Here is a 23,608-nt window from a genome sequence, read left to right on the forward strand (position 1 = left end):
CCTCATGCTGCGATTTCAGACTGTTAGATGATTTGCTACCGCTTTACAATAACGATACCCTTTACGAAGGCCAAACTACAACCTTATTGAGAACTTATGGGGGTAAAAAAGCAAAAGATTTATGAGGCAGTTCACATCCAAACGGTGGGAGGCTAATCCGACATCCTGGATAGAAACTGGTCCTGAATCCCTTTTTATCATCTTACAAGACGATTGCAAAGTGCGTCACTTTCATATCGCAAAAACCCGCCGCCCGATTTTGACATGATTTTGGGTGTGATTAGCTTTGACTGTTTGAGCATGAAGGATCAAGGAGGCCCAGAGCCCCCCCCAACCCCTACGGAAACCCAAGTGTCGACGTGCTGATAAGGTGACCCCCTTTTTCCCTTTAGACACACACGCACGATCTTCCAGCTTATCTCTCCACCATCCGCTCTTTGCCTTTCCTTGGTCTTCATTTCCTCGCGGTCATTTCTTGGGGGAGATGGAATCATCAGGGAAGGGAAGCAGGTGGAAAATCAGTCACACACACGCTTGGCACCATCTTGGACACTGCCCTTTACAAATGATTACGAAAAGGTAACAACAACAAAGGAAACACTTTTCTTTCTTTTTTTTAACCCTGGAGAACCCACGGGGTCAAATTTGGCCCCTATAAATTCTGCTACTCAAATAACAAAGACCCTTTTTTTTTTTTTTTTTTTACAAATTTAACTTGAAAAGTCCAGAGTGCCACTTCTGACCCCTGCATGGGGCCATCTAGTGGATGAATATTGCACTTACATGAGCCAGAGTGGTGGTGACAAGATGGCTGGCAACATGCTGTTTTGTTGAGCTGGAAATCAAGCCAAACAAAACCATCTTCTCAGCAAACCATCAGATGGTAAAATTGTTTTTTTTTTTTGTTAATCTATTTCATATCATGTTGCAGAATGCCTAGGAGTATGTTTTATATATATATATATATTGATAAATTAGCAACTCTGAGCTAGTTCAAAAAACAAGGGTTAAAATTGAAAAAACATATATTTTGGTGTTCAGTGAACTTATAGCAGTCATTTAATGTATAATTCATAATTTTCCATAGAAGAAAAGGGTTCTTGGGTTCTCCAGGGTTAAGTAGCTGTAGGGATTAAACTTTAGGAAATGAAAGAAAAGAGTTGACTGACAGTGTCAAAGAAAAACATGCAGGGTAATAGTCTCAGCAGAGAACAATGGCATCAGGGGGGAGTGTGGAATTGTCAAGAAAAATAAGTTGTAGAAAAGGTGTGATAACACCCTACCTACGGGGTAGCGTTTGAAACCCTAATTTAATACCATAACTCTATTCTGCAACCTGAACGTCGCGTTAGGGTTAGGGTTAGTTTCAAATTAGTGTGACACTTTATGACAGCAGTTAAGGTTTTGGATGACCCTACCTAATTAAAAACCCAATTTGAATCTCTTAACTATATTTTGAAACCCTACAATGAAACCCGAACTCTAGTTTTAAACCCTAATTTTGAATCTGTGAACCTACTTTGAAACCATCATTTTAAACCCGACTTTCAATCCCTAAACCGAGATTGAAGCCTTACTTTTAAACCCTAGTTTGAAATCCTAACCCGGGCTTGAAATCCTAACCATACTTCGAAAACCCTGCTTAACTCCCTATCTTCTACTTACATTTTCTTTTGCCTAAATATTTCTTAGCAGCAATAAGTTAGCAATAAATAAAAAAAATTGCCCTCAATGCCTCAACCTTATATGTCCAGGGTCAAAAGTGCACCCACTACATAACGTATACCGTACATATGTTTCTTTATTGGACTCCATAGGGAGACAATACAGAAACATTTCATATAAATTGCTATGCAAGGAAGCAATCATGCAGATAAATATTGTGTGAAACTTTGTTTCTTTAATGAGAATCCCTTAGTGAACTGTGCGCATTTGTGTGTGTGTGTGTGTGTGTGTGTGTGTGTGTGTGTGTGTGTGTGTGTGTGTGAGAGTGCGTTCGAGCGAGGGCTGGGAGGCAAATGAGGTAACGTGAGGTCAAAAATAATATGAAAAGAAGAAAAAGGAACGGGACTGGGGGAGACAAAACATCAACAACATATGAAGAGGCAAGCGTGCACACAAACACACACACACACACACACGCGCGCATTCCTTAATGCACGCGAATGCTATTTTGCGCTCTCGCACCTTTATTAGTCTTTACGACGGGCTTTGCAGACGTTTTATTATAAGGAACTGCTCAGGGGTAAGAATACCCGCAATAATTCAATCTCTCCTTTATGAATTAAACATCCAGCAGGCATAACAAGCCGCACGCACTGACAATGAAATGATTTGCATGTCGCTTTAAACAGCTACAGAGTGCGCATATTTGTTACTTTTAAGCATCTTTAAAATGCACCGTGTTTCACACGAACAAAGGCCCACGAGCAGCGGAGCGTGGAAATGAAAAATTCATTATTATTATTATTAGGGTGATGATTATTTTTATGTCCACGGGGCAGAAAAACAGGAAGGCGTGGCGGTGTAGTAGCCGAGTACCTGCGGGAGGTGAATATGGTTTACCTGACCTGGCCTCACAAGACGGCCAGTTGTTTTCTCCTCGTCTAAGCCTGGAGGCTTTTTGGCCAGCGCTTCTCCAAAATGCTCCTGGCTGTCCTCCTGCGCTCCACTGTGCACCTTTAAAACTTTTTTACACCGACAGTATACGGCACAGAGAACATAAAATCCAGTGTTAGCCGCTTGTATTCTCTCAAGCTGCTGGCTGCTGGTTGACATTGAGCTCGCCAAGACCGGGAGATCATGTGACTACTAAAACGCAAGTCAAAGCCAAAATGCCTCTGAGATGTGGGGGAGAAAATGTCAAAAGTTCACTGATTTATTTTTAATGTTCTTTTAAACTTTTTTTTTTTTGTTTAACCAGATATCTGTTATACACTCTGAAAACTTTCTGTGGACTGCACACACAGATATAAGAGCCGGATAAAATCATTCCTGCCCTCCTAGCTAGAGCTGCTAGCACGCAAACCGCTAGTTAGCTAGCTACTGAGGTGTCAAAAAACTCGTCCACAGTTTGGCTTTAGCTATAGGTGCTTCTACTCAGAGCTCGTTTACCTGCCAGTTGAGTCTAACTGTGATTTGTTTTTTACCTTGTGGATCCGGATTTGACCCCTCGGGCTAGCTAGCTAGCTAGCTAGCCCGAGGGGTCAAATCCTCTTCACTAGCTAGCTAGCTAGCTAGCTAGTGAATGAATTACCATTAATTGTAATCGTTTGCGTGTTCAAATAATTGCAAGATGAGATTCTGGTGGAGAGGGTCCTTGCAAGGTTGGTTTATTACAGAGATCTCTGGTCACACAGTTAGACATCACCCAAGCAGTGTCATCCAATGTGTGTGTCTTCTTTTGCCCACACAGCCTCTTTATTCAAAACATGAGGAAACGCCTCTGTCATCCCGTGACGCACAGAATGAGTTTGCATTTTCCCAGTAAACTAGATTGTCCTTGAACTTTTGACAACCGGATTTCTAATGAACAGCAACTAGACTTCTTAGATAAACATAGAAACATTGTAACTTTCTCATTTCTGGGAAAACAGTACAAAAGATAGCAAGAATGTCAAAAGCATTACTCACACAGGTTATATCAGGTCAACATAATTACACCTTCATCAACATATCTCTAATGAAATGTAAAACAGGTAAAAAGTAAAATAAACCAATAAAAATGTTAATAATGTCAACAATAGCTAATGAAGAGGAAACTAGAATTTTGTCCTTTTTGCGTGTTTCAAAAATGAAGATAGATTTAATGTAAGAAAAATACACCTTTGCAAAAATGATTTTTAATCAATCAGAGATCTCTGGACAGATTACAGCCTCTATCATCACTTAAACATCGTGGGATTCAGAACGTCAAATGTAGCTCTTCCGCGTGCACAACCGTTTCTTATAGTTAAAAAGACCTCCTCTCTTTCATTTGTAGACAAAACATACTCTCTGGTACTTTTCCGTGAGCGATGGCGAAAACAGAGTCAGGTGTGGGTGTTCAAAACAGATTCTGTTCTCAAGGACCAAATGTGTTTTCGCGCAAAGCGCTGAGAAGGAACTTTTTTAGACTAAATAGTATGTCCCAGCTTAAGGTCAGCCTATACGAAGTCAACACCATCTGCTCTGCACAGGACACAAAACATTTCGACAAGGTTAATATAAAGAATTAAAATGTTAATAATGTGTAACAATGGTTAATAAAATAAAATGAAGTATTAAAAATGTTACATTATCTATCACTAGTTAACTACTGTAGGCTACATACCACCAGTTTGGCCCAGTGGGTAGGATGACAATTAATCTAAAAGGTTTAAGTTTCACCAAAGTGGGAACAAAATTAACAAGCAGTGATGTTTTAGAAGAGTATAATTGTTTTTTAAACAAATACATTCCCTTCATTACTAGAATAGTACAATTGGGTGTAAATGATTATATATCAAATAAAAATGTTTCATATTAAAATGTCACAAGCGAAACAAAAATCACAGTCCCCCACCCCCAAGAAATCAACACAATTGCTCAATTTTTGCCTTATCATTCATGATTTGTTGCTAGGCAGAGTTCATGGGGCTCAGTTGTGAATGCCCCACAAGCATTTATTTGAATTACAAACTGGATGCCGACACACGGAGACAGTATTTGTGCTAGTTGAATTCCTACTCTGTATTAATTATGAAATATGTCCTGATTTGTTGATGCTGTTATTTTATACAACAAAACCCAAAACAAAACAAAGAACTAACTTGTGCTGATGCAAGGGCATACATACATGTTTCACAGTAAGAAGCCTCAGGTGCACATTTTGGACGATTCAAGCGAGGTCAATGCGACACGGCAGCCAGCCCCGTCGTGAGAGTGCACTTTCAATCAGCTTGTGGATCTCCAGCCTGATAAGAAAGCTGAGGCAACAATTGCTTCTGACAGCTTGAGCCAGTGGATAAAGTGTTTTTTTTTTTTTCTCCCTCCATCGGCTCGAAACCAGGATTTCGAGACTCTGGTAAAAGAAGAAATGGGGTATAGCAGGAGGGTTTGCAGGCTGAATAATGATGCAGTTTCCTTTCGCTGGATGAATTCAAAAACATTTATTGCTAGAATTTATATGAATTACAGCAAAATAGTTTAATTTCTTTATTGTTTGCTGCGCTATGCAGCAGCAGGTAAAAGTTGCATTTTAGCATAGCATCGTCTTGTCCATGGTGAATAATTGCTCACAGAAAAAACGATTTATTAAAAGATAAAAGATTTATTGCAACTCTGCATTTCTTTGTGACAAAAATGTTTTCCCGGTGTGCAGTACACCCGCTACAGCTTATATGGAACGAAACATGGGGTTTATCTGGTTACTCGCTTCCCTAAAATTATCAGTTGTTTTTTCAATATTTTTTTTCCTCTTTCACTAACATCCTCAATTCCATCACTTCAATCTTCCACCACTTTTACAATAAGAGCGAACACTGAATGTAGTGCACGCTTTTTAGGATCTTCGTAAATCAGATTTATAGTTTGTTAGCGCTAAAGTTACTGTTTAAACATAAGGTTTAGTTCAGGGTTTTTTGTAGGGTTAGGAAAAGGGTCAGGAGATTAGCGTTATACACTCTAAAAACAGTTGCGTCAAAATTAACTCAATTATGGGTCAAAAATGGACCGATCCTCTACTTTGAGTCAAGAAATTTGTCTTTTAGTGTAAAACAACTCAATCCTTTACTTGGGTCAAAGAATTGGATCTTTTTTTTTTGTATAAAACAAACCCAAAAAGTTTTAATGTTTTTAGAGTGTAGGTTACTCAAATTGGGATTAAGGTTTATGATCAGGGTTGGGTCAGTGTCAGGGTTAGGAAAAGTGTTTAGGGTTAGAGTTAGGGTTTAGGTTAATTTCCATTTTAACCACTAATTAAATGCTGTATGAGACTGTGACGGCGTCTGTATGGAATTCATCCGTTTTGACAGCCGTTTATGATCGGAAACCCGAAAGCAAGTGAACGTGCCAAATCTTATCCCGCTAACGGGAGCAAGCGTATCGGTGAATAATTGATGTGAAGGGTGACACAAAATGAGACATCGTGAGAAAGGACGCAGTATGATCCATCCAATGCCGGCAGTCACCATGTCACTTTTAGGGCTTTTTCGCTGAAATATCGCTTTCATCTACCATCCAGCTGGGAGGAATTATTATTATTTACTGTTTCTAGTCAAGGAAAAAAAATCTTTTTCCTTCAGTGTGTGCCAGGTAGCTGCTAAGACGTGATGTATTTAATGCTCTTATGGGTCATCAGGACGCAGCGCACGTTCGCCTCGTGTGCCTTGTCGTTGCTGGGAGGACGTGGGGGCGACCGGTCGGGTCCATGTCTCTAATATAAAGCTTTTTCTGAGGTGACCAGTATACAAATACGTGCATCGTCAACACTCTATTACGAATAAGATCCATTTTCAAGATTATGGTTTGGTTCAGTATAGTAAGGGAACAAAACGCAAAACAAACCACATTGACAGATTTAATAGCTTTTTCTTTTTTTCTTTTTAGTTAAATGACTCATGCTTTTAGCAGCCACATCAAATGACGTGTTTCAGAACTGGCCTGCAGGGTTTGCATTTGACGCATGTTCTTTAAACAATGCCCATGCAGGCCTTTATTATGCTGCTAACAGTTTTTGGCCAAGAAACAAATTATATCTACTTCCATTCTTTCCCTACAGGGCAAAATGAAAGGTCTACCAAGCTAATGTTATCCTATTAAATTCGGAAGATATCTCTACGTGCACAATTGTTGCTTCTTGTCCGACTTTCCTCCTCTTTAGATTTGAACTTCTCATTCACATAAATAATAGAGCATATTGCAAACGTGCCGACGCTCTCGGTTTGTGACATCCAGCATGGCAGATGTGAGGTGTTGTCAGTTTTCTGGTTGTCGGTCCCTGCAACATTGTCCAGCAGATTTCGTCAATCTTCCTGTCAAGAGTAACGATGCCCCGTCACTGCAAAAGCCGGTACGAGCTGCGGGACGGGTGGGGGGTCCGCGTTGACGCCTCGGGGTGAAGGCGTTTCATATTTATCGTACTGTGCCATGCTAGAGAATTAAATGATTGCAGGGGTACAGAGAGAGAGGCAAGCATTCGCACTACTGTCATGTGGAAAACTAAAATGTTTTTGTTTGGGGTCTGTTTTGAGAGACTGACGCGACGACGCAAAATATGAAAGTGCTTTTCATTTATGTAAACAGGAACACATTTTGAGACATCCAATAAATGAAATATTCTCAAACCAACAAAATAACACATTAGAATTAAAAATGAATTCATTTCATTTTAAAGTATTACCGTTTGGTGATATTTTTGGAAGCTGTCTTGCGTCATTCCATGAAAAATTCAAGCAGTTGCTGTTTTTGTACGAGTATAAAAATATGATTTTGGGAATCTCCCATCTTTGTGCTAAGGAACTATGTTGAAGTGAGTTGAGGATCTCTGTGTGGCATTTTTTTTTTTTTTTTTTTACACACATTTTCACTAGTAGCACCAGGACTTTGTCACTGTTAGAATTTATCATCAACTCTGATCAGAGCTATCACTGATTATTTTAATAACTTAACAATTTTTACGCACTGCCGAAAACATATTGCTAGCCACAACACCAGATCACTTCTGCCTGATCTGTAGTTGTAGATAGTGCAAGTAAGTTACTCTTGCTGTCCCTCACCTAATATGTTACATACGCCTGTGCACTGATTGCAAGGAAGCCTGGGAAAAAAAAACAAAAAAAAAAACAAATCATGTACCGAAACAACAAGCAGGAAAGCAATTCCCTTCCCAAAACAAAGCTTTCCATCTAATCCAGGTATGTGCATCTATTCTTTATTGTGAGCTCTCTGCATTGGCTAACGTGAAGGTCGTGAGACGGAGGTCAAGAAGCCTCCTACCTGCTCCAAGGCCCGAATTGTAATGGAACACACCAAGGTCACGATAGTATGTGCGAGAAAATATCTGAATGAAATGCAGCAATGCATGAAGATAAAATCAGGCTAGTATGTATACATGTTTTTTTTTTTGTTGTTGTTGGTGGAGGGTGGTTGCCTCTATGAAGCCTGCCTTTGTATTGCATAGGCTCCTACAGTGTTAGCCTCTATTAGCGGGAGCACAAGGCAAACCGGAGGGCCTGGGAGGAAAGGAAATTTAACAGCTGTTCAGGCAGGATAAGAAATAATCATGATGGTTAATGTTTCAGGGCATGCAGTGACTTCTTTCTTTCTAATATGTATTCTACGGAGTAGGGATTCTACTGTCAGATTATTTTGCACAAATGTACTTTTAGAGTTGTTCCATCTAATTTTCAAAACTTGAAATACAATAAACCCCAATTAGAATGAAACTTTTTTTTTTAATCCAGCACAATATTTTTTTCATTTTTCATGTACATTTATTAATTTGTTCATTTATTTAAAGTACAGTACATTTTCAAAGGGGAATATGTTGTATGTGCCCAAACTAGTCTAAACATGGGACTCTGAATTAATGTTGCGTTTGTGGACTAAGAATTAAGCATTATTTTCCGTCCATTTTCATCTACATCAGGAAACGGTCATTTTGGCCAATACTAACCTGTGAAATTGACATCATAACCGCCTTCGGGCCCGCATTGCAAACATCATGGCTCACCAGTTTTCTTGTTTTGGTGAGTTTAATTACAATACATTTCCATTCAATAATGAAATTTATTTTTTTATTTTTTACTATTAAATATGATTTGATTTTGAAAAATTACACCCGGAAGTGCATGAACTCTGATGTGAAGGCTTTCATCCCAACCTGTAAGAATAACTTTGCTATTTGCACTATGGCTGCACCTTGTGGCATCTTTGTCATTACAAAAAAAGAGCGTGAAAATAACCAAATTCGCAAATAGGTGAGTTCTTCAATGAACAGGGACTTTTAGGTGTCAAAGAAAACAACTTGTATTGGGAAAATTCACAAAGAGTGAACCGCGAATAGGTGGCCATTCACCGTACATCCAACAGTCAAAGAACCCATCATGTCATCGCCAAAACAAATGCCGTGAATCATAATAAAGTCCAGCTGTGCCTCAAACCTTATCACATTTGCAATTAGTCGTAAAGAAATTGTTGCAGTCAAGCGTCCTCACTGCAAGCCCTTCAAATCAATACGATGCAGCGTTTCGCCGAAATGTCAAGTGATAATTAGTGGCAGGATGAATGTCAGCGTAATCAATGAATGATAAGTTGCATAAATCATCGTGTTGAGTAAAAAATATCGACTTTACTTTTTGTGATGCGGGAAATAACATCATATACATATGTGTGTGAGTGTGTGTGTGTGTGTGTGTGTATATATATATATATATATATATATATATATATAGTTTTGATGGCGTGTTTAATTGCTGATAATAGTGGCAGTATTGAGAAGGTACTAAATCAAGCCATGCCAATCTCTGCTGCCACTTGGATGGAAAATGCGTCAAATCTGTCCTTTTTGCTAATAAATGTAATTGTATATACGACTTAAATTGTATCCATTATGTTAACAACTCACTCCCAACGTTCTCGGATTGGCAATTTACACAAAGGCAAGCAAACGAATGAGATCATTAAAAACAACAACAATTCAGCCCGCATGAGGACCGCACCTGCCTTGCCGCGTGTCATTTTTTTCAATTACCAAAAAACACAATTATCACTTTGATTGGAATGCGGAAAAATGTGTCGAGCTGTGCGAATGCATTTGGGCCAAATTAGCAGCGGCATGGCGGTAGAGGTGCTTTATCTGCTAAGGTGTTCATTATAGGAGAATGATAGAAATGCTGCTGCTGCTGCAGAGAGGTGCTTCATTAGTGGGAAACATAACAGATCTTTACCTGAATACGTGCGTACGTGTGTGTGTGTGTGTGTGTGTGTATCGTGTGCATGTGCCTTTGCCGTCCCGCTGCTTCATCCCAGTCGCCGCTTTACTTCCAGCGCTGGGTGGAATCCCTTTCAATTGCAACGTGCGCCCCGCAGTGCGCTCAGGCCATTTAGGAAAAGTGCATGAAGAGTGCATGAAGCCGGAATGAAAAATGAGCTCATCACCCAAAATCTCTCCGGGGTATCAGCGGCAACGGCGACCGGTCAAATTATACCGGCAGAAGGCGTTGGATGACACCTTTGCTGCTATTAAATAGCTCCATTTAGCACCAATGGGGACGCTTTGTTGATTAAAAATTAATGGCAGGCTCATCAGGAGGAGACCTGCAGGCACAGTTGTTGCTTCGTTCAACAGTTGCCCAAAAGAACAAACTCATTAAATAATAAACCGAACTATTTTTGTGGTATAGTCCATAGTCATGTGACACTTGAAGCGCGGCAAAAAGCGCTATTTAAGTGGGAATCAGGAAGTGCTTCGGTTTGGTCCAGTGTTGATTGTCCAACGCGTTTCCGGTGCGTGTCATGCGTCGTTCGTCGGTGTCGAGTGTGCACCCTCCGCACCAACAACGGGGGGGGAAAGGAAAGAGTCCCAGCGGCAGGTGAGCCGTTTGTGAAAGTGTCGAATTACGGGGGAGGGGGGATTTGTGTGGGCTGTGTGAAAACCGTTTTAGACGGAGCTCGTCTCCGCGGAAACGAAGAGCGAGCAGCGCGCGCTCACGTGGGCTGCTCCTCTCAGCCAGACGGCCGCGCGCCCCCAGTCGGGGAGTGGCGGGCAGTCACAGGCGCTCCGTCACTGTCTTCTTTTGAGGAAAGTGCAACATAAATGTTTTTGTTCTTTTTAGGAATGTGCACCATCAGTAGTGTCTACATTTTAAGAAAGGGCAAGTAATTTTATTTAATTTTTTTAGGGAAGTGCCAAATACTCTGTTTTCGTTTGAGGAAAGCACAAACATGAGTAGTATGTTTTTCATGGTGACCGTACTCGTACTGCGATAATATATCCAATTGGTATCGAGTTAAAAAGTTGGAAACTAGGAAAGATAAGATAAAATGATTAGGTTGGTATATATTTTTTTGCTTTGCCACAGAAAAGTACTGTAGTAAGAATGGCACTAGAACTAGCTTCCACAGTGCTACTCATTAAAGGTAAAGTTTGCTACATGTTTAATCATCAATAGTTACTCGCCTTAAATTCTTTATGCACTCCTGTGACTGTTATTGATGCAAGCTTTTTTTTATTTTTTAAAAATGGGAAAATGAATTCACACTGTTCTCTGTTTGTCTGAACGAGAATTCGATTTTGAAGGCTCTGCAATCCACAATGTGTGCACTCCATTTTTGGGGCTTTTAGACCACGATTTGATGTCAAAGACTATACAGTACTAGACTCATATACAGTTGCGATATTGAGAAAGAACTCTGTTTATTTTGAATGACGTCCAATCAAACTGGGCCGAGGTCAGAATAGCTGAATATTTACTTTCCATCACCATGTAGTGAGAACATCAGTGTTAGCGTGTTATTTTTAGCTCAAAGCTAACACAGCGATGTGTATCACTGTGTGTGTAATGCTGGTGCGCATCCGAGGTAAAAAGGGGTCAGAATCACTTTCCAATGTAATTTGGAAACTCTCGTCCATCACTGTTTGCTTCTCTGTCGTCCTTGAGGCAAGCTTTGCTTACACACTCTATATTAATGTAACGCATACATACCTTTTTTTGTCCACGTCTTTGCTTTTGATTTGACTAGGTCATGTTTGCTGTCCTCCTCAGCCTCAGTGTGTGTGTGTGTGTGTGTGTGTGTGTGGTAGTGGGAAGACCGTGTCGTAGTCTTTTACAGACACAACCTCCTCCTGATGTGTGCCGCTGGGCATTGTCAGCTTGGTCGAGGGATTGCGAACATCACTGACTCTTTGTGTGTTCCCTTCTAGGAACTGTGCAGTGGTGTGTTTTTTTTTATTTATTTTTTTTTAAAGTTGTTTAAACTGAGATAATCTATCGTCCTTGTGGCTATTTCACTCAATTAAATGCACTAAAAAAAGAGAATTATAGGCTCCTATTGGTTAGCTCGTAGGGGGTGTGAATTGCGTAGTACCTGGCGATTCGATTTGATGCCGATTAATCCGATACAAATCTATAAATTATTGCGATTTTTTTCATTTTTTTTTTAAACTTAAAAGGTAGAAAATAATAATCAGTAAACTTGTACATGTACGCTGTAAGATTTGTATGAAAATGTATTTATCTGAAACTTCAGGCTTATAACTGAGCTACTGTATTTAACAAACAGGTTGCAGTCTGTTTCATGTTTGAATAGCCCTGAAATTAAATATTAAGTTCCATTAATAGAACATTCTTCCATGCTTAAAGTGCGAACCCTAACCCTAAGTAAGACGTTTTGTTGAATATTTCCATAAGAAATTTGATGTTTAAAAATTTATTTGGCCGCATATAGAATCGATTTGAGAATTGTGAACTGTAAGATCGCGATTTATTGCCCAATCGATTTTTTTTAACACCCCTATTAGCTCGTCAGGTTGTCAACCAATTTAGTTCCTCATGGGACAGTATTGAATAAAGCCCCGTTTTTGCACTTGATACACAACTTTGAGGGCACATTGAGTATTTTATTTATGCTATATTTTATTACTTATGTGAAAAAAAAAAATTGTTGTGGACTAAGAGAGACCGAAGTGTTAGCAATGCCAATTAGGCTTGCATTGAGATTTAAGACAGGAAGCTTCCTGCTAATGATCATGTGTAAGTGGAGGTCACACGCAGTAGCTGGCACTTTTCGTCTACATAATTATACATTGTTAATGGCATCTTAGGACTTCTGCACAGTTTTGTGTGTAGCAAGTCAAAAAAAGTATTGTGATGTACTGCATTAGTAGTCGGGGGATGAAACTTTTCATGAATGGGCTAATTAGTTTGTCTTGTTCTCTGGCTTGTATTTGTCACTGAGAGCAGCTTTTGGTTTAGGATCAACTGCTGTGGAGCACAAAAGTCAGCCCCCCCTTTCCATACCGCCCTAAAGATTTTTTTTTTTTCTCTCTTTAGCTTCCAAAGAATTCTCTCTCTCTCTCGGTATCTCTCTCTCTCTCTCTCTCAGAATCAGGGCCAGCTCCTGAACCGATCAGGCAGAGAGTCTGGGTCCGCCTGGATGCCTGCCAGAGTGCTGTTGGCCTTTTTCCCCTACAATTGGAATTCCATCTGAAGCATCTGATTGTTGCGGCTATGCCCGAGGTGTGGGTGCGGCGGGTGTGTGTGTGAGAGTTTGTGTGAAGGGGTCCTGTGAATTGGGACACTCAAAGCTGGCTGAAATCCGTCTGATTTTACGGTCGACGGACCACGGAATTGCTGGTCGTGGGGCACCTTTGCCAGAAAGAACAGGACGCGGCAGCAAAACTTTTTGTTGGGTGTGTTTGGTGTAGAGAACAGTACCCACTCTACAGTATTGCCGCTTTTCCACTCGCAAAAGCAGGTACTATGAGGTTGGGGTTCCAGGTGTGCTGAACCAGAACTTATATGAGTGACATAAACTACTGTAGTGTCATAGCATTGGATGATACATGGCTATGAAGGACAAAAATGAAATGTCAATCTGGCGCTGGATGTTACGGATATATGTATATCAGTATATGCATTTAAATATTAAATGTGTGTGTGCATATATGTGTTTGTTTATGTATTTATTTGTCAGGGTGAGACGATTCAATACGGTTTTTCGATATATGGGGTGTGAAATGACCCAATTCTAGTCAATACCCCTAATATATATATATATATATATATATATATATATATATATATATATATATATATAGTCTTTCTTGAAGCCGTGTGCGATCCCCACGACTTTTTGAGACACGCTCCATCTGAAATGTACTCGTTACCCCATGCCGTAAAAAAAAAAAAAAAAAACTCTCAGAAGAAGTAGAGAGAGGAGGAAGATCAGAACGTGTCTGGTACAAAAGGAGAGCTGAGAGTTGGAAATGGGCGGGACGGGAAAAAAGTTGAAAAGGAAATGATAACACTTCCCAAGTAATATTCATGTAAGCTCATAGTCAGTCATGCTTTGCTGCGACTGCTGCTGCTTGTGATGGTGATGATGATGATGATGTTGGGAAGAAGAACAGCCAGCGCACATTCTCGCCGATCCAGTTTCTCCCAGGATGCTTTGACTTGTGACACGTGGTCACATTCTCCTCTTCACGGTCCACCGAGTTAACCAACTCAACTTCCAAGATCCAGTTCTTGTGATTTTAGTATTCAAAAGTTCTTGTCTATTTCTGGTCCACTTTAGGTCTACTTGCCTGTCATTTTGGAAGCCTGTGATTGGTTGGTTTTGTCAGCCAGTCTTCATGATCACTAATGTTTGGTAAGTCCATGTTTTTTCATTAAGAGAGTTCAGTCGTCTAATATAGTATTGGTATGTGAAGGTTAATTGTCAATTTTTTAGCCTTCTCTGGCTAGGAAGTACGGTGGACTAGTGGTTAATACATACGGTCCACAGTTCTCTTGTTCGGGGGTTTGTGTCTTGAGTTTGCACGTTTTCTCAGTGCTTGTGGAGCTATTGACGTGGAATTTGGACGTCTGTTTCATTGCCGTATTGGATGTCTCACTTGAAATGTACATAGGAAAAGACTTGCAGCGTTTTCTTTCATCTCAGCCTGAACGCGCGCATGGAAATGTCAGCCCTATGTGGACTTACCTCACAACAATTGGCCTTTCTCAAGTCGAATTGATCATCGCCGCCGGAGTGTCAGCTTGCCGTCGCTTCAGGGATGTCAACAGAGCTACTACAAAGACCGTGTATGCCAATTGGCGGTAGAAGATAATTGAGTGTCAATTAGAGGCAGCAACGTGACGCCGTTAATCAAGTCAGGTGACCTTGCATGCTTGCAGCGGTTTTGTCTTCATTCACTCCACTTCCTGTCTCCCTTTCAGTCCTTTGATGGACAGCTCACTCGGAAAGCTTTTTTCTTCCCCTTTCTCGTTCTTCACCGCCGCCGCTATTTACAACCAAGGCCACTTGCTTTTCCCGCCTTCAAGAGGTAGTTTGCCCCTCCACACCCTTCGAAAGGTCTCCCCTCTGCCACTTGCTCATTGTTAGCACTCATGTCTTCCTTTGATTCAAAGGCCAAACAATCACGGCGATGCCTTCCGCTTATCGACCTATCTCGGCGGAAGGTCGCCAAGCCTCGTTTAGCCGCTATTTATTCGGTTTCGACATGATCCAGTGCCGGCTTTTTTGTTGATGGTCACAAAAAAACGGGTTTCAAAAGGCATTGATGTAAAGCTGTGTTGAGATTTGCTTTTCAAAAAGCGCCAATTTGATTGAGCACGCACGAGTTCTGGATAACACTGACCAGGCTCGACCAGGATTACGGCTATAAACAAATTAGCCGCAAATTCATTTTCTGCATTTGCTTCAATAATTATGTAACACTGTATCGGGCATTCGTTTGTTGGTAGACCAGGTTTATTCAACCTTGTACTCTGGGGTTCTAGCTTTAAGGAACAATAATGTCGAAGCGTTTGTAGACGACTCTTGGAGAATTGGGTAACTTACTCAACCTTAGACCCTAGAACCTGTTGCCATATTGTGGCTTGATAACATTGGATATCAACAGAGTTCTTGCTTTGATAACATTCCAGGTCAGTGGAGTTCTTGTTTGGATATGGGACAATAATTCCCTGAAAACATTCTAGAATCAACAGAGTTCTTGCTTAGATATTGGATGATAGTGCCCTTATACACTCAAAAGTAACCCAATTATGGATCAAAAATGGACAGATCCACTTCATGGGTCAATTTGACCCAACTTTCCGGGTTGTTGTATACAAAATGACCCAATTTTTTGACCCAAGTAAAAGGTCTGACCAATGTTTATGAGTTGCTTTACGCTGAAAGAGCCATTCCTTGACTCAAAGTTGGGTCAAATGGACCCAAGTAGAGGATCGGTCCATTTTTGACCCAACTTTTTTTTTTAGAGTGTAACATTCCAGATCAACAGAGTTCTTGTTCTTTGATGTGGGGAAAATAGTTCCTGACAGTTTTCAAGAGACTGGTTGACTATTGGGTAACTTAATGATCTTTTGCTTGACCCAACGTTTTCCATTTTGCCTGATTCTACATCTAAATCCAAAGTTCTCGCTTTGCCATTTGAATTGAAATGGAAAAAGATGTGAACAGGATATGAATCCGTTTTAGCTGTTTAGCATTTTTCACAACCTGGATGACGAGCATCTCCGACAGAGACACCAGTGGGTGACTCACTACACACCCCCATTTATACCTCCTCAACTCCATAATGAAACCTCCTCCTCCCACCCACTGAATGCGTACCTCACAACCGTCTTCATCGTGTACTTTCTTTTTTTTTTTTGGTTAGCTTGCCTGTATGTACACATGGTGAAGAAAGCTGATTTTGTCTGTGTGTGTGTGTGTATCTATGTGTGTGTGTGTACATACGCTCGTGCTGAGCAAACCCGCCCACACTCGGTGAGTCACTGCTCGCCGTCGCTCTAAGAACACCGCATGCATCTCAATGACCGAGTTGCGCAGAACCAACAAGAATCATGCAGATTTTTTTTTTTTTGTCGAGAAAGGCCCTTCACTTTGCCATTTATTTCTCATTACATTTCAACATGTCTTTTTGTTTTGTTATTTACACGCCGCACGCACACACACGCACACACACAATTCGTTCAGCAGGTTGAAACAGGTTTAAAACAACACAACATACAAAGCATGTGGTCAATAGTTGTGAGGTTAAACCAGGGGTGTGCTGAAGGCCACATTTGATTTTTAGACCAGACACATGGGTGGGAGAAAAAAAAAAAAGTTACTGTATATGAGTAATAGTTCTAAAATAATGACACAATAGTTTATTTTAGTAATAAAATAAAAAATAATAATGTCATTCATTTACCAATTCTTTAATAAATAAAACAAAATTGTTCAATGTATGCGGGTACACCCAGGACTGGACTTTTTTTTTTTTTAAATTAACATTATTGGTTTAAATTATAAAGACATGTTTGTGGACACCCTGTAGGTAATTGCTTTTTTTGTTGTTTTTTATTCTACTAATACTTTTTTCCTTTTATTATTTACAGTAAAGGAATTAAGTAATAATTCATAAAGAAAATAAATAAATAAATAACATATATTTAATTCATCTTAGCCAATTTTGGGGAGGAATCTTTTTTTTGTCATATTTGTTAAAACAGTTATGATTTCTGGCGCCCTCTTGTTCCCCCAAATTTGATATACAAGAACCTGCTGCGCCCGAGGACAATCAACCAATCCGAGACAGAAGATGTAATTTACGAAGTATCGGTCATTTGTCACACACTTGCTGGCATAATCGTTGCAGTCACCCCCTGGTGGCCTCACAAAATATAACATTTCAAACTGATGCTTGTAACTGATTTAGTGTTATAGTAAAATTCATTATAAATATGATGCTTTGTTGGGGTAATTGATCATCGTGTGAGGCCACGAGGGTGTGCCTGCAAGTGTGCAACACTCTTTGCCTCTAATTGGTTGGTTTTCATCAGACGCGGTGGTTCATTGTATATCAAATTAATAATTTTCTTTCACAGATCATATTCATAATATTGCTGCCACTTCATAATGACTCTTAACTTTAATTATGACAGAAAGTTGTTTTAAAAAAAATTGCTTACTATCTCTTTAAATGACTTAATTCAAATACGCTGTGGGCCAGATTAAAGAACCATACTTTGTCCACCTGTTGGTAAAACACATACAACATATAAACCGGCATCTCGGACTGGCCCGAAACGCAGGTCAGGGTTCCAAAATCAACTGTCACCATGTTTGCACAGAGGAGCGTTCAAACTAGCATCCAAGTGTTCTCTGGTGGAGGCCGCTGACTTCTTTAGCGGATCGTTTACGGCGCAGCCTATTATTGAAATGAATGTGCTTGTGCTATTTTTGGGCCACGCTCCGGAGAGTACACAATCCCTTGGAGGAGAAGGGAGGGGGGGGAAAAAAAAGCAAAGAAGAGGCCATTAGACGGAGCTAATTGTGCTCCATAAATGTCAGCTATGACTGATGCAGGGGAGCTAAGCAGAATGTCTCCTCTTGTGCTCTCACGGCTTGAACTCGCAATTAAAAAATAAAGTCACCTGGGTGATTAATCAACTTTTTTTTTTTTTACATGCATTTCTTCTTTTTCTCCACTATTTCTTGTCACGGAATGTTGCTTGTTGCTTGTTCCTTGAATGGAGGGGGTTAACTTGCTGGCCCTGATGCATGATCAATTTTAATTTAAACTTCTTCTTCTTTTTTTTTTTTAATAAATAACCACCCCTCCAAAAAAAAAATTCAATCAATCATGTTATGGGCGGCGCACTGCTGGCAGAACACGCCGAATTGATCGCCCACTCAGTCTGATGCTGTCAGAGCGTGTACACAATCCTGCCTGATTTATAACTTCCGTAGCCTACCAAACTTGCTTCTTGGCTTCGAAGATATATTTTTTTCCTGATACACAACTTTTTGGAGCCAACAAGAAAAAACATTCCGTGCGAGGCAGCGACTGGGTGGGTGGTTACCTTTGGGCAAAATCTGGGGATGTGCCAAATCTCATACAATACGGTCAACCCCCGCTATATCACAGATTTTGGTGTGGAAAAACAAAAAGCAAAGCACATTTGGATTGTAGGCAAACAACATCTGGCGTGAGACAATTGTGTTTTGGGGACTTTGACGCAAGGGTAGTGATATCTTCCCCGTAAGTCAAATAAAAGCTACGTCATGTTTTATGCATTCAAAATGATGCTCTTATCAGTCTTGGTGTTTCTTGAAAGTTCTTTTAATATCCAGGCAGGCTGAAAAATGTGGTTTATGGTTGCGATGACTCCTAGATTTGTCTTTCCTCCTCAGTCAATAAAACAACCATTTCAACAGAGGATAACCTCAATATGGACGCAAATTGGGCCACCAATGAGGGGGGAAAAAAATCCTCTAAACTTTTCCTCGTCTTCGCCGCACCTTCTAGCGTGCCCCCTTTCCTGCCGCTGTGCTAATTCTGGCTGACGGGGAATCTTCAGGGAAAAGAAAATGAGAGTGGCGGGGGGGGGGAAAACTGTACAGCCACCAAAGAATGTTCCTCTAAATTTGCAGGCAGCTCTTCACTTCCCGGCAGATACGAGCATCCGCTATATGTGTCCCGGTTTTGAAAGGTAGGCGATGAGCGCCACCACCACCCCCACGTAGACGCCGGTGCCAATGGTGATGGAGAGGGCGGCCAGGAACAGAGCACGTCGGGAGGCGATGTTCGCCAGCGGGAAGTCGCCTTTGTGCACTGCCTTGGTGGTCTGGAAGCAAAAACAAAAATAAAAAACTAGGGTAAAAAATCAGCAACGTACAGGTCAGAGGTTTTTGTATTGACGCAAGCTGACTGTTGATTCAGCACGAGTGTTGATGAAAGTTGGACGCGCCTCTTGACAGATGAAGCCAGAAGAAGCTCGTTGGCGTGCGCGGCGGCGAGCTACGAGGCGGAAATTAGTAGGAAAATGTCAAGGACTGCGGGTTGTGCTAATATGCGCCGTCAGATGATAAATGGCAAATTCAACATCATTTGAAAACTCGGGCACCGACATTGAAAACCTCGCCCAAATATATGAGCAAGCCACAACATTTTGACAAGGGTAAACAACTGTGCAGGAATCTGGAGGGGGGGGGGGGGGGGTGTAACAACTCGGCATTGAACAGTTCGATCTGAACAAAATTCTTACAAACAACACATTTTTCACTGTGTCCCAGATTGTAATTATGGTTCCCCTCACAGGGCGATTATGAGTGCGAAAACTCAATATAAACTAAAACAAAATGTAAAACAAAGACATGTTCATGTTGTGTATTTAAAACAACCACGTAACTTAGCCTTAGTCCACTAGCTTAATGCTAACATAGGAAACGCAATAGACAGACTAACGATGTGCCAGTGTTAAAGCAGCAATACATGTTAGACAATGTAACAATACTCACAGGTGCATTTTTTTTTTATGTCCTCTGGTGAAAACCAACTAATGTTACTGCAGCCTACTGAGCAGTGTGACCATCTTTATATACCGTCGTTTATAGCCAGACGTTTGTCATACTGCTGCCCGTTGGCCAAGTCGCACACACCAAAAGGAGCCGCAACTAATTAATCATGACAAAAAAATGTTGAAATTGAATTGTGTTTAATGTTTTTACAATGACAAAATGCTAAGTTACAGTCATGCTACGCGCTTTAGCATTGAAAGCTAACACACAGTGAATTCAAAATACACTTCTCGGCTAGGAAAGTTAATTGGGAGAGGAGAATAACAAAATTGCTGCAACAAAGTTGACAAAGTGTAGTGTAATACTGCAGCATCCACAGCTAAGGCACAACAACATGCATCGCAAACGTTAGCAAGCTAGGTTTTTTTTTGTTACTTCGTTGAAGCCTACCAGCAGGTACTCAAAATAATTCATGGTAGTGCCAGGTTCAGATTAATATAAGACGTGTGAACTACTGTAATGCCAGTTTTTTTTTTTTTTTTTTTAAGTTGTATCATTATGTAAGCAATGTTAAATGGATAAAATGCTAAACTATGGTATTGCTACGTGTCTTAGCATTGAGAGCTAACCATCAGTCAACACTTTGCAACTCCAGCTTTCTCAAGCAAACGCTAATATATTCACTGTTTCAAATTAATTATCTCATACAGTGTCATGTATTGTCGTGAATCTATCGTAAGATGACTTAAACGGGTTTGGGCGATAAGTGTTAGGTGTTCATTTGCATAATCATGAGAGAGATCTGTGCAGTCTCTCTGTGACTCGCAACACTTTTCAGCATCTCCAAACAACGCAGTCACACCATTAGTGTCAATAATGGCAGTCAGCTCTGCACGCTAATCAAATGCACAACGCCATATTTCCTCTGTAAAGATTTACATAGTCAGGTGTGCCGTTTTTTTTTTTTTTTTTTTTAATGCTTTAGCAGCTAGCTCGCACGTAATGCTCCCAGTATTCGGTGACCTTCCGATGAGACAAAGACACTATTGATTTGCAATGCGCAAAGCTTATTACACTCGCTAACTTGTTTGTCTTTTTTGTCCTCGCGGAGAATGCTCTGGCGTTCCTCAGTGGAATGTTTTGAGGGTGTGAGCTGTATGCGGAATGCACTTAAGGCAAATGATCGGAATGAAATGTTACAATTGTGTTGATGGCTTTCAAAGTCGACAGGTTTCTTACTTTGACATAATTGGGAAAATGGTCTCGTTTGGAAAGTCCTTGAAACTTTGGCCCTCAGTTGACAATGGTGTGATCACATGGTGACAAAGAACGTGATTAATTGACTTCAGATAGCACCGCCATTTTATATCAAGAAGTATTTTACAATTAACTCTTTGACTGCCAGACGTTTTCAGAAAAGGGATGCCGTGGGTGCCAGCCGATTTAAGCATTTTTGACTGATCTTTCAAGGTCCACAGAAAATTATGTGTTTGGACTATGGAAACACACATACTACCAAATGAAGGATTGGACTCTCATCTTCCATCAGAAAAAAAAAGTTTGTTTCTACTTTATTCTGTTTTTCAGTAATCAGCAATAGAAAATGGTTAGTTTCACCTCTGTTTTTTAACGTCTTTGGCACTCCTCCATAGGATTTTACTAAACGTTATTTAACGTTTTTGGTAGTCAAAGAGTTAAAAGGTTCTTGCATCTCGGATGAGTTATTCGGCAAAGAAATAACTGATTTCGCCGGGACAGAAAGTACTTCAATAGTCTCAGAAACTTTGACAAGGACAAGGAACATGTAGCCTAATATTTTCAGATACACAGTAAATTCTGTAGCGTAGGTTTGACTCTTTTTGGAATGCGACCAAATAGACTCCGTTTTAGAGTTGGCTAATATTTACACTTTGAAGAGAGTAAAACAAAGAATTGGGAGGAAAGAAGGAAGACACGAGTTATATTCTATCACACAGCAGGAGCTGCGTGGATCAGGGAGTAGATCGGCCTTCTTCCAAGCTGTTGTGAGTTTGTTCCTCAACCCTTGAGTGACTTTTTTTCCCCAATTCTTTAATTTACTCTCTTCCAAGTGTAAATATTACTCTAAAACCGAGTCTATTTGGTGCCACTCTGAAAAGAGCTCCTAAAGAATTTACCACCACCATCTTGTATCAGCTGTCTTTTAGCTCAAGAGTCTTCAACTCCTCAACCATTTTGAGTGGTCGAGATTAAAATTTAATTGTCAACTACTCCAAATGGTTTTGACTGACGTCCTGAAATTTGCTCGGGTTGAAGATTTAACCGGCCGTGTGGCTACATGTACTAATTTTAAGTTTGACCTTTACTTCACCTTCATCTTTCAAAACCAATCAGTTTGTTTCATCCTTGAATAATCCCCTCCAGGTTTGAAGATCACTTGAAAGTTGTCAGTGGCAAGGAGATGTCATGAAAAAACAGCTTTGACAGAGCGTAATAATACCTCATTTTGAATGGTGTATGGCTAACAATCAAGCTCTGCATACATCTTCAGAATTAATTTTCTTCCGGCCAAAAAAAATGAGCAGCGAAGTATGTTATCAAGCTGCAAAATGAAGCCCACTCCTCTGGACTGTGGGGGAGAGTCCATTTCTAAAACACAACCATTACTTTCACATAATTAGCCCAGAAGGATGGGATTAGCCACTGACAAGATAATTCACTGAGTGCCTTCATCTCGGCTCCGTTTTCAACTTAAATACGCTGACTCTTTATGAAAATTCCCAGCTCCTCATTTCTTTCCATTTCTGTCTCTTTGTGCTTTTGAATGGCTTTAAAACACTGACGCACAAAGTGGGTGACGATTATTGATTAGCAGCCAGACGAGTGGCAAATCTCTTCTTTGTCTTGACCAGTTTTGACGAAAGACCTCATCCTGGATTGTGTAGCTATTTTAGTCATATTTGTGCAATCCATCACTGACATTTCACACTTACTTATGGCGCTTGTTTGAAGATTCAAATGAAATCTGTTAAATTATCACTGGTGAAGATTACTATCATAGGACTTGCTTTATTTACTATATTGTTTACTTATTCATATTTGCTTCATTCATTACTATTATTTATGATGTTTCATGCTATCAGTAAATGCCTTATGTTCTAGCCTCGGGGTTCACAAGGCCACATAACATGTGTGTGATTGTTATGCTATGCATAATAATGAATATCATATCTTAGATTTATGTACGCAGCGCCTTTCAAGGCACCCAATAATGCCCTTGTTTTTATTACACAAACGTGTGATTGTATGCCACACCAAGCATTGATGGGAATTGATTTCAGTCCACAAGCGTGTGATTGTTATGCCATATACAGCCTTTAATACAACCCGAATAACCTTGCCGTACATAGCCGACATCAACGGTGGCTCATTTGGGACTGTATAAAGATGACTCAAACGGGAATTGTGTTATTTACACTATTAATTATTTACTTGCATCATTTCATTCATTGTATTAATTTCCCCTTGATTGTGTTTTAACATCCGAGTGCGTGATTGTTGTCACACAGTTTGATTGAAGAGTGATTGTGTTGACTGCACAAGCGTGTGCTTGTTAGGCCACATAAAGCTTTATTGTCACACACAG

At 40.3% G+C, this 23,608-nt stretch overlaps 2 protein-coding genes and 1 long non-coding RNA gene across 5 annotated transcripts in view; 1 reads left to right on the plus strand and 2 right to left on the minus strand.

The window, feature by feature from the left end:
- The window catches only part of LOC144039634 (dynein regulatory complex protein 1-like), a 281,634-nt gene that overhangs the window by 61,438 nt on the left and 196,588 nt on the right, over positions 1 to 23,608 (minus strand). The window lies entirely within an intron of this gene.
- LOC144039637 (uncharacterized) overlaps positions 10,434 to 23,608 on the plus strand; it is an 83,286-nt gene continuing 70,111 nt past the window's right edge. The window contains exon 1 of the long non-coding RNA XR_013289504.1: positions 10,434 to 10,553. This is a non-coding gene — a long non-coding RNA (uncharacterized LOC144039637). The remainder of the gene's footprint in view (positions 10,554 to 23,608) is intronic.
- Positions 16,558 to 23,608, minus strand: part of syndig1l (synapse differentiation inducing 1-like) — a 30,743-nt gene continuing 23,692 nt past the window's right edge. The window contains exon 4 of the mRNA XM_077553194.1: positions 16,558 to 19,310. Within this exon, the coding sequence (XP_077409320.1) occupies positions 19,152 to 19,310 (159 nt within the window). The 3' untranslated portion in view covers positions 16,558 to 19,151. The remainder of the gene's footprint in view (positions 19,311 to 23,608) is intronic.

Source organism: Vanacampus margaritifer, chromosome 19 (assembly GCF_051991255.1).
Source record: "Vanacampus margaritifer isolate UIUO_Vmar chromosome 19, RoL_Vmar_1.0, whole genome shotgun sequence".
Classification (NCBI taxonomy): Eukaryota; Metazoa; Chordata; class Actinopteri; order Syngnathiformes; family Syngnathidae; genus Vanacampus; species Vanacampus margaritifer.